Source organism: Anomaloglossus baeobatrachus, chromosome 7, assembly GCF_048569485.1.
Source record: "Anomaloglossus baeobatrachus isolate aAnoBae1 chromosome 7, aAnoBae1.hap1, whole genome shotgun sequence".
NCBI lineage: Eukaryota > Metazoa > Chordata > Amphibia > Anura > Aromobatidae > Anomaloglossus > Anomaloglossus baeobatrachus.
In genome coordinates, this window is record NC_134359.1 from 299,492,642 (window position 1) to 299,509,318 (window position 16,677).

The 16,677-nt window shown below is 47.3% G+C and overlaps 1 protein-coding gene across 1 annotated transcript; it reads left to right on the forward strand.

Annotated features, from left to right (window-relative positions):
• Nucleotides 1-3,085: 3,085 nt before the first annotated feature.
• APOBR (apolipoprotein B receptor) lies at nucleotides 3,086-16,496 on the forward strand. Its single transcript, XM_075318530.1, has 6 exons — nucleotides 3,086-3,227; nucleotides 5,971-6,087; nucleotides 9,051-9,147; nucleotides 9,309-15,382; nucleotides 15,497-15,807; nucleotides 16,342-16,496. The coding sequence occupies exons 1-6, from the start codon at nucleotides 3,171-3,173 to the stop codon at nucleotides 16,412-16,414; spliced, it is 6,729 nt and encodes a 2,242-aa protein (XP_075174645.1). The 5' UTR covers nucleotides 3,086-3,170; the 3' UTR covers nucleotides 16,415-16,496.
• Nucleotides 16,497-16,677: the final 181 nt, after the last annotated feature.

Sequence of the window (16,677 nt, forward strand, 5' to 3'; positions counted from 1 at the left end):
GGAAAGAGGACCCTGTCCGCAAGGAGGAGAGAGGACTCTGCCCGCAAGGAGGAGAGAGGACCCTGCCCGCGAGGAGGAGAGAGGACCCTGCCCGCAAGGATGAGAGAGGACCCTGCCCGCGAGGAGGAAAGAGGACCCTGTCCGCAAGGAGGAGAGAGGACCCTGCCCGCGAGGAGGAGAAAGGACCCTGCCCGCGAGGAGGAGAGAGGACCCTGCCCGCGAGGAGGAGAGAGGACCCTGCCCGCGAGGAGGAGAGAGGACCCTGCCCGCGAGGAGGAGAGAGGACCCTGCCCGCGATGAGGAGAGAGGACCCTGCCCGCGAGGAGGAGAGAGGACCCTGCCCGCAATGAGGAGAGAGGACCCTGCCCGCGAGGAGGAGAGAGGACCCTGCCCGCGAGGAGAGAGGACCCTGCCCACGAGGAGGAGAGAGGACCCTGCCCACGAGGAGGAGAGAGGAGCCTGCCCGCAAGGAGGAGAGAGGACCCTGCCCGCGAGGAGGAGAGAGGACCCTGCCCACGAGGAGGAGAGAGAGGACCCTGCCCGCGAGGAGGAGATAGAACTCTGCCCGCGAGGAGGAGAGAGGACCCTGCCCGTGAGGAGGAGAGAGGACCCTGCCCGTGAGGAGGAGAGAGGACCCTGTCCGCGAGGAGGAGAGAGGACCCTGCCCGCGAGGAGGAGAGAGGACCCTGCCCGCGAGGAGGAGAGAGGACCCTGCCCGCGAGGAGGAGAGAGGACCCTGCCCGCGAGGAGGAGAGAGGACCCTGCCCGCGATGAGGAGAAGATCCTGCAGATGGAAGGTGAATTAAATGCTTGGTGTGAACAGTCATCTGCGCTTAGAGACGCTTAAAGTGACCACTGCTTTTATTTCAGAATTCTCATCACTGGAGATAAGAGGCCGCGACCGCTCCCTGATAACAGCCCGAAGCATCATCCTCCTCCTCCACCATCTGTACAGGGGGCACAGAGCAGTCGGGGGGGGTAACGTCCTCCATTCACCAAACTCAGACTCCTCCATCAGAGGCAGATAGAGACGTGCGATCCCTGCACAGAACACGTCTCCTCCGTAGTCCAGTGGTGGCAGCTTTACACCGCTCTAACTCAGCATTGTGCTTACTGGGTGATGTTTGGCTCGGCATTGTGCTTGGTGATGTACGGCTCAGCATTGTGCTTGGTGATGTACGGCTCGGCATTGTGCTTGGTGATGTATGGCTCGGCATTGTGCTTGGTGATGTATGGCTCGGCATTGTGCTTGGGGATGTACGGCTCGGCATTGTGCTTGGTGATGTATGGCTCGGCATTGTGCTTGGTGATGTATGGCTCGGCATTGTGCTTACTGGGTGATGTTTGGCTCAGCATTGTGCTTGGTGATGTATGGCTCAGCATTGTGCTTGGTGATGTACGGCTCGGCATTGTGCTTGGTGATGTATGGCTCGGCATTGTGCTTGGTGATGTATGGCTCGGCATTGTGCTTGGGGATGTACGGCTCGGCATTGTGCTTGGTGACGTACGGCTCAGCATTGTGCTTGGTGATGTATGGCTCGGCATTGTGCTTACTGGGTGATGTTTGGCTCGGCATTGTGCTTGGTGATGTACGGCTCAGCATTGTGCTTGGTGATGTACGGCTCGGCATTGTGCTTACTGGGTGATGTTTGGCTCGGCATTGTGCTTGGTGATGTATGGCTCAGCATTGTGCTTGGTGATGTACGGCTCGGCATTGTGCTTGGTGATGTATGGCTCGGCATTGTGCTTGGTGATGTATGGCTCGGCATTGTGCTTGGGGATGTACGGCTCGGCATTGTGCTTGGTGATGTACGGCTCGGCATTGTGCTTGGTGATGTACGGCTCTGCATTGTGCTTGGTGATGTACGGCTCTGCATTGTGCTTGGTGATGTACGGCTCAGCATTGTGCTTGGTGATGTATGGCTCGGCATTGTGCTTGGTGATGTATGGCTCGGCATTGTGCTTGGTGATGTACGGCTCGGCATTGTGCTTGGTGATGTACGGCTCGGCATTGTGCTTGGTGATGTACGGCTCAGCATTGTGCTTGGTGATGTACGGCTCAGCATTGTGCTTGGTGATGTATGGCTCGGCATTGTGCTTGGTGATGTATGGCTCGGCATTGTGCTTGGTGATGTACGGCTCAGCATTGTGCTTGGTGATGTATGGATCGGCATTGTGCTTGGTGATGTACGGCTCGGCATTGTGCTTGGTGATGTACGGCTCGGCATTGTGCTTGGTGATGTACGGCTCGGTATTGTGCTTGGTGATGTACGACTCGGCATTGTGCTTGGTGATGTACGGCTCAGCATTGTGCTTGGTGATGTATGGCTCGGCATTGTTCCTGGTGATGTATAGCTGCAGCATTGTGCCTGGTGATGTACGACTGCAGCTGTTCAGCCATGACGCTCCCGTCGGGCGCAGTGTTGGAGGTCTGGAGTATGCAGTTATGGGGTCAGCAGAGCGGTGGGGACTTATCTGCTCCACGGCCCTCCGCTCTGTAACGTTACGGGGTCTCCGCTGAGTTGCTGCGGCTCCTTCCACTTCAGGACTACGACCCCCATTTGGGCCCTTTATCCCCGGCTGCAGTGCATTGTGGGACGTCTTCGCTTCTGCTGCGATCAGTGTGATATAAACCACATCCTGTTACAAAACAAAAAGCGGCTGAAAACATCGAGTCCTCAGAGCAACAGCTGACCTGCAAGAAAAATGGCCGCACCATGAAAACGTACATCCTGCTGCCCAAAATAGATATGTTACAGTACAAAAAAAAAGTGACAATGACAGAGGAGGCCGCATTGTCACATGACTAATAGTCACCAGGGGCCCGAGCCTTAAAGGGACGCTTCATATTCAGACACTGGAGATAGCATAATTTAAAGGAGAAGTACGGTAATAATGAGACGCGTAACATTTGTGTCCCCTGCAGACACAGGGTATAAATATTGGGAGAGAGGTAGCGGGGGAGGGGAGCGTCCTGTCCGGAGGTATCGGTGTCCCTGGCAGTGAAGGGGTTAGCGGGACAGAAGAGGAAGTGTATATTGTACAAGGAGAAATGCGCTGCGCACTTACACATTGCTGCGGTTTTATGGCCACTTCCCGAGACAAAGTCACATCAAACAGCAGCAGTCGTGCAGCGAGACGTCCGAGAGACCCTCCGAGGTGACGGCAGCATGGAGTTCCTGCAGAGACATCTCCCCCGAGTCTACCAGGCCGTGCAGAACGCGCTGGTGAGGAGTGCAGGGAAGGAATTATGTGACGCGCCTCTGAAGGAGGGGGGTAATAATGTGACGCACCTCTGCGGGGGGTAATAATGTAACGCATCTCTGGGAAAGGGGGTAATAAAGTGACGTATCTCTTAGGGGGGGTTATTACCCACTAAGAGACACACCTTGGAGGAGCTGGTAATAATGTCACGCACCTCTGGGGAGGGGTAATAATATGTTGCACCTCTGGGGAGGGGTAATATTTTGCTGCTCCTCAAGGGAGGGGTAATAATGTGGAGCACCTCGGGAGTGGGGTAATAATGTGCCTCTTCAAGGGAAGGATAATTGCTGCTCATCAAGGGAGGCATAATAATGTGCTGCTCCTCGGGGGAGGGGTAATAATTGCTGCTCCTCGGGGAAGTGATAATAATGTGCCTTTCCTCAAGGGAGGGGTAATAATGTGCTGCTCCTTGGGGGAGGATTAGTAATGTGCTGCTCTTTGGGGGAGGGGTAATAATGTGCTGCTCCTTGGGGGAGGATTAGTAATGTGCTGCTCCTTGGGGGAGGGGTAATAATGTGCTGCTCCTTGGGGGAGGATTAGTAATGTGCTGCTCCTTGGGGGAGGGGTAATAATGTGCTGCTCCTTGGGGGAGGATTAGTAATGTGCTGCTTCTTGGGGGAGGGGTAATAATGTGCTGCTCCTCGGGGGAGAGTCAATAATGTGCTGCTCTTCAGTGAAGGGTTAATAATGTGCTGCTCCTCAGGAAGGGTTAAGAATGTGCTGCTTGTCGATGAAAGGGTTAAGAATGTGCTGCTTGTCAATGAAAGGGTAATAATGTACAGCTCCTTGGGGGAGGGTTAATCATGTGCCGATCCTCAGGGGGAGGTTAATTGTGTGCTGCTCCTCTGGGGAGGGGTAATGTGCTGCATCTTGGGGGAGGAGTAATAATGTGCTGCTCTTCGTGTGATGAGTTATGTGCTGCTATTCGGGGGAGGGTTAATAACGTGCCACACCTCAAGGAAGGGTTAATAATGTTCCTTTCCTCTGGGGAGAGTTAACAATGAGCTGCTCTTCGGTGGAGGGTTAATAATGTCCTGCTCTTCAGGGCAGGGTTAATAATGTGCTGTTCTTCATGGGAGGAGTAGTAATGTGCTGCTCTTCGTAGGTGGAGTAATAATGTGCTGCTCTTTCTGGGAGGAGTAATAATGTGCTGTTCTTCATGGGAGGAGTAATAATGTGCTGCTCTTCATGGGAGGAGTAATAATGTGCTGCTCTTCGTGGGAGGAGTAATAATGTGCTGCTCTTCGTGGGAGGAGTAATAATGTGCTGCTCTTCGTGGGAGGAGTAATAATGTGCTGCTCTTCGTGGGAGGAGTAATAATGTGCTGCTCTTCGTGGGAGGAGTAATAATGTGCTGCTCTTCATGGGAGGAGTAATAATGTGCTGCTCTTCGTGGGAGGAGTAATAATGTGCTGCTCTTCGTGGGAGGAGTAATAATGTGCTGCTCTTCGTGGGAGGAGTAATAATGTGCTGCTCTTCGTGGGAGGAGTAATAATGTGCTGCTCTTCATGGGAGGAGTAATAATGTGCTGTTCTTCATGGGAGGAGTAATAATGTGCTGCTCTTCATGGGAGGAGTAATAATGTGCTGCTCTTCGTGGGAGGAGTAATAATGTGCTGCTCTTCGTGGGAGGAGTAATAATGTGCTGCTCTTCGTGGGAGGAGTAATAATGTGCTGCTCTTCATGGGAGGAGTAATAATGTGCTGTTCTTCGTGGGAGGAGTAATAATGTGCTGCTCTTCGTAGGAGGAGTAATAATGTGCTGCTCTTCATGGGAGGAGTAATAATGTGCTGCTCTTCATGGGAGGAGTAATAATGTGCTGCTCTTCGTGGGAGGAGTAATAATGTTCTGCTCTTCGTGGGAGGAGTAATAATGTGCTGCTCTTTGTGGGAGGAGTAATAAGGTGTGCTTTTTAGAGGAGTGTTAATAATGTGCCGCTCCTTGGGGGAGGAGTAATAATGTGCCGCTCCTTGGGGGAGGAGTAATAATGTGCCGCTCCTTGGGGGAGGAGTAATAATGTGCCGCTCCTTGGGGGAGGAGTAATAATGTGCTGTTCTTCGTGGGAGGAGTAATAATGTGCTGCTCTTCGTGGGAGGAGTAATAATGTGCTGCTCTTCGTGGGAGGAGTAATAATGTGCTGCTCTTCGTGGGAGGAGTAATAATGTGCTGCTCTTCGTGGGAGGAGTAATAATGTGCTGCTCTTCATGGGAGGAGTAATAATGTGCTGTTCTTCGTGGGAGGAGTAATAATGTGCTGCTCTTCGTGGGAGGAGTAATAATGTGCTGCTCTTCATGGGAGGAGTAATAATGTGCTGCTCTTCATGGGAGGAGTAATAATGTGCTGCTCTTCGTGGGAGGAGTAATAATGTTCTGCTCTTCATGGGAGGAGTAATAATGTGCTGCTCTTCGTGGGAGGAGTAATAAGGTGTGCTTTTTAGAGGAGTGTTAATAATGTGCCGCTCCTTGGGGGAGGAGTAATAATGTGCCGCTCCTTGGGGGAGGAGTAATAATGTGCCGCTCCTTGGGGGAGGAGTAATAATGTGCTGCTCTTCGTGGGAGGAGTAATAATGTGCCGCTCCTTGGGGGAGGAGTAGTAATGAGCTGCCCCTGCATCCTCCATACACAGGGGAGTTACAGGTGATGCTCCTCAGACCCCGGGGGAGCTGGTCACCGGCCTTTGTATGCAGCTGACATATCTTTGTATTGCAGGAATATATAACCAGTGTGACTGCGCAGATTTTTGGAGCTCCGCCCGATGCCCCCCAGCCGAGGAACGCCCGCGCCAAGACCCCTCTGCAGTCCCAGGACGCAGCTGCGAAGTCACAGGTGGGTCACCTCCAGATCTGCACCATGGGACGCCTCGGGCTGAGAACTGCCGACATCTGCAGGGTTCAGACAATACAATTCATATTATTGTGCTCATTTGCTGTAGTGTAAACATCCTCCACTAGGAGGCAGCAACAACTGAGATATATATTGTCCGCCTCTATGAGGGACATCACTGAACCCTGGAGGTTGGAGAACACCCCAAAGTGACCAATGAGGAATCTCCTCCCGCCTCTGTGAGTCACGTGGAGCATCACATGACACCTCTCACCCAATCAATTGCTTAAACATGAAGGATGTAACTCAGGATCAGTACAGAATCAGTATGTAATGTGCACAATGACTACACCAGCAGAATAGTGAGTGCAGCTCTGGAGTATAATACAGGAGGTAACTCAGGATCAGTAATGTATGTACACAGTGACTGCACCAGCAGAATAGTGAGTGCAGCTCTGGAGTATAATACAGGAGGTAACTCAGGATCAGTAATGTAATGTATGTACACAGTGACTGCACCAGCAGAATAGTGAGTGCAGCTCTGGAGTATAATACAGGAGGTATCTCAGGATTAGTAATGTATGTACACAGTGACTGCACCAGCAGAATAGTGAGTGCAGCTCTGAAGTATAATACAGGAGGTAACTCAGGATCAGTAATGTAATGTATGTACACAGTGACTGCACCAGCAGAATAGTGAGTGCAGCTCTGGAGTATTATACAGGAGGTAACTCAGGATCAGTAATGTAATGTATGTACACAGTGACTGCACCAGCAGAATAGTGAGTGCAGCTCTGAAGTATAATACAGGAGGTAACTCAGGATCAGTAATGTATGGACACAGTGACTGCAGCAGCAGAATAGTGAGTGCAGCTCTGGAGTATAATACAGGAGATAACTCAGGATCAGTAATGTAATGTATGTACACAGTGACTGCACCAGCAGAATAGTGAGTGCAGCTCTGGGGTATAATACAGGAGGTAACTCAGGATCAGTAATGTAATGTATGTACACAGTGACTGCACCAGCAGAATAGTGAGTGCAGCTCTGGAGTATAATACAGGAGGTAACTCAGGATCAGTAATGTAATGTATGTACAGAGTGACTGCACCAGCAGAATAGTGAGTGCAGCTCTGGAGCATAATACAGGAGGTAACTCAGGATCAGTAATGTATGTACACAGTGACTGCACCAGCAGAATAGTGAGTGCAGCTCCGGAGTATAATACAGGAGGTAACTGAGGATCAGTAATGTAATGTATGTACGTCGGGGGCGGGGGCCAGCTTCCCCGTCGCGGGGGCTGCTCGAGGGAGATCGCGCTCGGATTTGGTGCCTTCTCCTCGGTTGCTCGAGTGGGCCAGACCCGGGGCTCGAGCAGCGCTCCTCACCCTCGAGTGAAAAGGGGAGTTGGATTTTTGGGAGATATATATAGAGAGTTCGTGACGCCACCCACAGGTTGTGGTGGTGGTGGGCACCACCGATGCTAGTGGCGGGGTGCCCGGGAGCGATGGCGGGGAGCAGCTAGGTGTTGACCCCTCCGTGGGTAGGGGCTGTTGGTCCCAGGGCCCGGTAGGAGGGAGGGTTCCGCAGGATGGGTTTTGGCAAGGTGCAGGGTTGCGGTGCAGCGCGGTGCCGGATGGCACTGGTGTACTCACTCAAACACAGATGGACAGAGTCTCTGGTAAACCAAACGGCTGGATGGACGGGGCCCGCAGCCGGCTGCGGTGTTCTCCCTGGATGGGTTGATGGTGGCTGTCGTCTCCCTGCACCTGTGTTTTGTATGTTGACTCCAATGCCTGGGCACCGGTAGTCCGCTCCCCGATGTATATGTGCCGGAGGAGCCTGTTTGCCCGCAGACACTGGCCCTGTGGATCTCTGGCCCTTGGCGGTGGCACTTATCTGGAACTGTTGGGCTGTTGCCTTCAATCGGGACTTTGGTGGGAATGAACCCCTGAGGTCCAGACCGCAATCAGGAAATTTGACTAAAGGTTGGTTTCGAGCCTAGTCGGGGTCTGAGTACCCTGCCTGGTGCTTGGCTCCAATCGGCTCCCCGGTTCGGTACCGGCGGGCCACCGCCCGACCCCGGTCCAACAGTTCCGCTGACCTTCACCAACTCCTGCAGACGGCCACCACCGTCTGCCGACCTTGCTGGAAGTGCCTGGGCTCCAACCCAGACACCAACAGTTTCACTCCTCTCACTCTGCTGCCCACAACTGGACTCTCTACTGTGTTTCTCCCGCCTCCAGCCTGTGAACTCCTCGGTGGGCGGTGCCAACTGCCTGGCTCCGCCCCACCTGGTGTGGACATCAACCCTGGAGGGTGGCAACAAGGGTTTAATGTTTGACTGGTGTGACCTGTCCAGGGAAGGGGGTGTATGGTGTTGTGTAGTGACCTGTGACCCCTGGGGTCCAGGGCATCACATACACAGTGACTGCACCAGCAGAATAGTGAGTGCAGCTCTGGAGTATAATACAGGAGGTAACTCAGGGTTAGTAATCTGATGGCTGTACAGTTATAGTTGTATCCGACCTCCCGTAGAGAAGAGGAAGTGACTTTATTATTACAGAGGACATATCAGATTTACGATCCTCCTGAGGGAAGTGACGTCTGCGGTATCAGGGCTCCGGAATCTCGCTGTGAGGGATCTGGGGAAATAAGAGAGTTTTCTAATGATGGAAATGGAGATCACACAACAGTGAGCAGGAACATGTGAGGAGCGGGCAGAGACCGCAGTTTTCCTTCAAGGCATCTTCCGCTTTCTTTATTAGGCAATATAATAATAATAGAAAATGGGGGTCACCGCAGAACGTTGCGGTCCCCTCTACCTCCTGACAGATACTAGTCTGGTTTGCAGATTATCAAAATAATATCGTCTCTGCAGTTCGTTGCGTCTCACCTCAGAGTTTCTGCTTATAAATGGTGATTCTTGTACCTTGCTCCTTACCATCGGTTTCATCTTTTGACAGGGTCCAGATCAAACCACCTTAGTGCCAGATGTGACGTCAGAGGAGGCCGCTCTGGAGGCCACGGAGGAGAGTATGAAGATGTACGGGATCCAGCAAGGTAAACCTTGAAAAGAAGTAAGAGGTGTATAAATATTCCCACCCATCAGGGAACACAAGCCGTAACTGCGGTTCCCTTGCTGTCCCTAAAATCAGGTAAACATGTCTTCTAATTATCTGCATAGGTTGTTGACGCTCATGTGTTCTCATTCCCAACCTCAGATGTTGAGAGCCAAGCACAGGAGACGACGGTCAGACATCGGAAGGAAAATGTAGACAGAAGAAATCTTGACCATCATCATACAATCAGCGATGCCACTGATACATTCAGTCACCAAGATGAAAGCCGAGGCAAAACCACCACCACTGATGATCAGAAGCCACCAAATTCAGAAGGCATGGAGCATATTCCTTGTAGGGTTGTGACGGAAATCCATCACGCTGAAATCCACCCGGTCATCAATGAAGAAGCACTGGTGTATGAAGAACATACAAGGATTAAGTCTGAGAAGAAATCTATTTCAAGGCTTGAATATTTGTTGAGGGACCTAGAACCAAAGAGTTATCAAGACCATGAGGATCTACCTACTAGAGATCAAGTTCCCAAGAGCAGCGTAGATTTCAAAATGAAAGAAAACCCTAGTAGTAATGAAAATGTTTCTCCAAGCCTAGGAAAGACCATCACTAATCCAGAAATTTCAGAAGAAGCTATGACATGTCATCTAACACTAACATCAGAAGACGTTGACCAAGAACCACCAGAAGATGTTTCAGCTATTCCACTCATAATGGAATATGATGACTTGGATGTTCCGGATATAAAAAGACAGCATAAGAAGTTGGTCACACCAGTCAGTGCAGAAGACAAGTCTCCTAGCGATCAAGGAGAAGAGGCAAAAAAGACATGGGAACATCTCCAAGAAACGGCTGTTCGTCTGGCAATACACTGTGATTTATTTCAAGGTATCGACCATGAGTTTGAGACAATAGAATCTGAAGACACCCAAAGAAGTAGTCATGAAGATAAAATAAATTTAAGTGGACTCAACAAGCGAGGAGACAGCGAAGAACATAGAGAAAACACTTCACATGACCAAAAGGACTTGAAGGAACTTAGCTCAGAAGAGAAGGAACGACCAGAGAAGATTAGTAGTGTTTCTGAAGTAGGAGAAAAAAGGGAATCTGGGGAACAAGGACAGAGAGTTGAGAAGATGAGAAGAAGGGTTCACTTCTCTCCCAGTGTCGATGAACGGGACCAGATGTCAGAAGAAATTGTCTGGTTAAAGGCTGAGGGGCTGCACAAACGGATCATTGAGTATAGGGATCACCAACCAAACTCACATCCAAGAACAGAATCAGGTGAAACTTCAAACGATAAAGAAGACGATATTGGATTCATAAGTAGCAACCAAGTTTTTGAGCCATCATTCATGGATCCAAACATTGAGGGGGATCAGATGAAACCACTGCAAACAGGAATCACTGTATGGTATGATGAGCTGGAAATGTCAACACACACGGGTGAAGAGACAAATAAATCCATAGGTGACGTGACTTACCAGAGTGTGACTTTAGGCTTTCAATCTGAGGAGATTGTCAATGTGTTCCCTGATAAAAAGTCACTGGAAGAACTCTCTCGTGATGTTTCCACTGTTGAGGAGATACCGGATAGTGAAGAGAAAGAGAACGAGCACTCAGAATCCACTTTACAAGATAATCTAACTCATACAGGAGTAGATGATCATGGAGAAGGTACTCAGAGGTTTAGTAAGATTGATGGACCTTTAGAGAAAATCTACAGGCTCCTTTCAGACCATTCAAGCCAAGAAGGATCAAATTCTGAAGAGCTTTGCCTATCATCAATTTCTCTGGATGCCGAAAGCCAGTCAAGTGAAGAAATCAAGGTGGATCTTTTGCTGTATGAGAAGACAGAATCAATTAATCAACCTTTCCATGGAGGGGTTGATGGTGAACATACTGATAGTAAGGAAGAGCTGCTTCAAATATTGTGCCACCCATCAGTGGAGGAAGAATCAACCAAAGGTGGAATAACACCGATGACTGATGAATTAAATTTACTTGAGAGCAGACTGGAGGATGAACCTGATGGACCACGTGAAGCTACAGTTTCAGGATATACATCAGTTGAAGAAAACATGCAAACATCTTTCCAAGAGTTGGATGCATCCAAAAATGATCAAAAACAAGATGACATTATCAGTATTGAATCAGAGAGAAGACTCTCGATAGACTCATCAAATATTGACAATGTCCGAACAGTTGAAGGTCCATCAGAAGAAGGTAGTGAAGGGTCTGTAGGAAGAAATCTTCTCACGATGTCTGAGGCTCAAAATGAAGAAGACATAGTTGGGAATGAATATCATGATGTACAAGATTTAAGAGAAATTGAGCCTGTACTTGATCAAATAGAAGAACGTGTGAAGGTAAAGGAAGAACACGAGATACAAGAAATGGATGATTACATGTGGTATAAACAAGAAAGTTATCAAAATGATGGCCTCATTATCTACAGTGACAGCTTTGAGGAATCAGGATCTCAGAAAGATCCTACGGAGAAGGCAGATGAATCAGCTGGGTCAGAGGATGAGATAGGAGGCATCTGTAGGAATACAGAAACAGGATTTGACCTTTTATCAGAAATCCAGTCTGTGATCAATATAAGTCAGCCAGAACAGGACTTCTCTGAAGTGATAGAGAGATCAGAGACCACGCATGATGCTTCTGCAGATGACTATTTTCTAGAAGATACCACTGAATTAAAATTCCAGATTGACAATGCAGTTAAAGACTTAGATTTCGAAATGTCAGGTCACCCAGTGGACAAGATCTCAGAAGATCTACCAGAAGAAAATCAAACTTCTCTGACTCCAGATGAAACCTTGGGAGATCAATCTCTAGAAAGAGTCAAAGAATTGGAGGTTTTGCTGGACACTGAAATTCTTAACCCGTCTGAAGTAATTTTGGACCAAAGTTTGTTTTCTGAACAGTCAATAATGTCAATGGATCATCCTGACAAAAGGTTCGAAATTATATCTACTATAAATGTTGGTCAGTCAGATAAAGGAGTGGAAGATGTAGGTCATGCTAATGAAAAAAATGAAGAACATGAAAACTCTGAAGAATATAGTTTTGGTCTCCATCTTTCAGAAGAACTTGGTTCACCAATAGAACCTGTGGAGACATTTGAGGTAGATGATTATTCCTCTATTTGTATCACTGCCACTAAGGCCATGATGGAAATTTCTGATATTGGTTTGGACACCAACAATACCTCAGGAGAGATCTCAGAAAATAAGGAAGTAGATGGGCAAATAAGAGACGATCAATCTTCTCCTACTCTAGATGAAGCATCAAATGGACAATTTAGAGATCAAATTCTAGATAGTGTCCAGAAAATGGAGATGTTATTAGATACTGATGATAACAATGAAGTGATCATAGGATCCACCTCAGAATCATATTCTAATACAGTAGAAGGAGGTAATGACCATTTATCCAGTATGGATCCTTCTGCTGAAGTGATTGTGTCTTCTATGAATGAAAGTCAGTCAGATAATAAAGTGGAAGATGTAGTTTATCCTAATGAAGAAACTATTGTGGAGATGTCTTCAGAAAAAACTTCTGTAGAGTATGAAAACTCTGAAGAACATAGTCCTGGTCTCCATCTTTCAGTAGAACGTGGACCCTTAATAGAAATTGAGCAGATATTCAAGGAAGAAGACTATTCTTCCATGGGAATTGCTGTCACTGAGACTATTATAGAAGTTTCTGACGTGCGTTTGGTCACCAACAATACCTCAGTAGAGATATTAGAGCGATCAGAACATAACGAAGAAGATGCCAGAGTAGGAGAAGATCAATCTTTTGTTACACTAGATGAAGCATCCAATGGACAATTAGATCAGATTCTAGATAAGGCCAAGGAACCAGATATCTCCTTAGATTCTGGAGGTTCTGCTGAAGACAGCATTGAAGTATTGTACGGATCCAACTCAGAAGTAGCCGATGAACTTTTATCCAATATGGATCCTTCTACAGAAGTCAAAGAGTTTCCTATGAATGTCGAAGTGTCAGATCAAGGGATGGAATATGTGGGTCAATCAGATGATCCAACCATTGTGGATATTATATCCGAAACTCTTGAACACAAGGTAAATCTTAAGGAGAATTTCCCTGAAATATGTTATTCATCAGAACTTGGATCCATTAAAGATCTTGAGCATTCATTTGAAGAACACCGTTACTCCTCCATTATTGTTGCTGAGTCTCAGGTGGAAGTTGCTGAACTTAATAACGACTTGACAGAGACGGAAAATGTTCTCTCAAAAGAAATTGATCCTTCATCAGAAATTTACAATGACCTTATCACCCACCACACAGTGGAGAAGACTTCAGAAAGTAAGGAAGAAGAGAAAGAAGAAAGTCAGTCTTCCAAAACTACATATGATACATGTAGAAAACAATTTGTGAATCTTGAAGTCCATGAGCCTGTAATTCATACAGAAACTGGATCTGTTGCCGAATACATTGACATAATTTTGCAATCTACCTCACAACATTCACAAGATGAAATCAATCTCTTATCAGACCTTCACTCAGTCAAGACAATAGATCACCCAATAGATGTCATTAGCGTTGTCTCAAGTACTGGTAAAGAAAACATATTGGACCCATGTAAAGCTCTTGATGCAGTGGTTGAATCAACTGTTCCAGTTGATGTTATTCCAGATGAACAAGAGAAGAACCTTATCCCTGACCACACAGTGGAGAAAACTTCAGAAAGTAAGGAAGAAGAGAAAGAAGAAAGTCAACTTTCCGAAACTATTGATGATACATATAGAAAACAATTTGTGAATCTTGAAGTCCATGAGCCTGTAATTCATACAGAAACTGGATCTGTTGCCGAATACATTGACATAATTTTGGAATCTACCTCAGAACATTCACAAGATGAAATCAATCTCTTGTCAGACCTTCACTCAGTCAAGACGATAGATCACCCAATAGATGTCATCAGCGTTGTCTCAAGTACTGGTAAAGAAGACATATTGGACCTATGTAAAGCTCTTGATGCAGTGGTTGAATCAACTGTTCCAGTTGATGTTATTTCAGATGATGAGAACCTTATCCCTGACCACACAGTGGAGAAGACTTCAGAAAGTAAGGAAGAAGAGAAAGAAGAAAGTCAACTTTCCGAAACTATTGATGATACATTTCAAAATCAATTTGGGACTCTTGATGTCCATGAGCCTGTAATTCATAGAGAAGCTGGACCTGTTGCTGAATTCATTGACATGATTTTAGAATCTACCTCAGAACCTTCTCAAGATGAAAGTGTTCTCCTATCAGACCTTCGCTCAGTCAAGATGACATATCACACAACAGACGTCGTTAGTGTTGTCTCTGATACTGGTGAAGAACACATATTGGACACCAGTAAAGCTTGTAATATACTGGTTGAATCAACTGTTCAAGTTAATATCACTCCAGATACTGTTATTCCAGATGAAAAGGAGAGGAATCAAAACGACACCTCAGACATCTGTCATCCAGAAGAACTTGGATCCAGTTCTGAGCCCAGCCAAGAATCTGAAGAAAATCAACCCAACTCTTCAACTCAAATTTTCATTGAAGAATCTCACATAGGTTTGGGCATTGTCAGTACTGCGCAAGAAAATGTAAATGTCCTACTGATCGATGATGAACCTAAAGAAATGGATCTTTTATCTGAAATCCAATCTGTGATTACCTCAACAAGTACGTCTACTGTAAAGGTAGCTGAAGTTGCTGGAGAAGACCTCTTTACAAAGTCTATTACAACAGAAGGAAATCAAGATTTTGAGGAGGCCAACCAAAAATCGAGTCCTTCTGAACCTGGTAAGGACCTGGAGAAGAAGCTCCATGTGCAAGAGTCTCCTCAACCAATATTATCGATGGTCAGCCACCATACTGAAGACATCACTAGTGTCGATATCAATGAATACTCAAAACCAGCAGATTTTGATTCATCAGACCTAGAGATCAGGCTAACTCCAAGTATATATCACAGTAAGCAAGAAGCGGTTGAAGGTCAGACACAGCTTTCTAGCGAAGAAGCCTTGCGTTCAGATGAAAACAAGCAAGTCATCACAATATCCACTGACAAACCTCCAAAATTAATAGAGCCACCAACCCATATGGAAATTAATGAAGACTATGAGAAACCTCTGGGGGATCACAAAGAAATAATGAAGAAACCGAGTATGGAGGAAGACGATGACATTGACAACAGTCTGGTAAGTATTGGCCAATTATCGTGTTCACAACATGCTGTAAAGTGAGGATGACTCTGTATAGACAGATCATGGAGTGCCTTATATAACACAGTTGTCAAATGCTTTTGCCTATAGTTCCCTCATAATACACTGGACATCAGCGCCCAGAAGAGTCGCGTGCAGTTACGTAGGAAAACATCTATTCGTCGTAAGCAAGGGCAGCGCCAAGATCCATCAGAAAGTGAACCCGTTGAACCACCGCAGCCAATGCCCAGGCCTAGGCCAATGGGTGTACCAATATTTCCAGGAAAAATACCGATATTCCCAATGGTTCCTGCCAGGACACCTGCCGCACCACATCCCACGGAAGAACAGAAGGAAGAGAGACCTGCCGAGGCAGAGGAGAGCCTGATCAAGCCGAAGAAGGTGATACCAAAGCATGCTGGGTAAGGATTGATAGCTAGTAGATAGAGATTGTGTAAGGGTCTCCAGGGACCTCATAGGTGTCTCCTATAAAACCTCTGTTCCTCCAGAGCCTCCTGATTGTTAAATATAATGCCAATATTACAGAAGTCCTAGACTTAGTGACAAGCAGAACTGAAGGAAGGAAATTGGGAACATTCATAGTGGGAATGGGTGCGGTGACCATATTTGAGGCCCTGTCTAGTGGGTAGAAGGGGATGTTGAGGGAAGACCACCATTAATTTCAACTTGAATCCTCTGCCCAGAATAGAGAAAAAAAACAATTTCATGTTTCCATCTGGACACTGACAAACAGTGAAAACCGTAACTTCTGTAATGACATCGAGGGCTGTAAAATTCCCCGCACGGCTTCCAGCAACCTCCACCATCGGGGGAAACCCTACTGGGATCTGACCGAGGCCTAAGCTCCACCACGTCCCACCACACCGCAGGCAGGAGTAATGTTATTGGGGGGATGTAGGCTTATCACTAACGCTCCCCCCTCTCTGTATGGACAGGTTCGGGTTCCCACACCCCCAGATGATGCATGAGCTACAGTCACGGCTGAAGAAGAAGAAGCCAAACGAGTGACCGGCGGGGGAGGGGACGTTGTGATATCACTTAGCATAATGTAAATAAAAGTAATTAATAAAGATTGTCTATGAAATGTACGATGAGAAAAAGTCGCCATGTGTTACTCCTATCAGAGGGAAAGGGCAATGTGAACACGTAGCATTGTATAATAGGGGGAATATTTATCCACCATTCACCATATTCACTATATCCCTGTGTATATTGCAGTCTGAGGATAACGGCAGTGCCGACCACAGATCCTACATAAATGCTATAGAGAA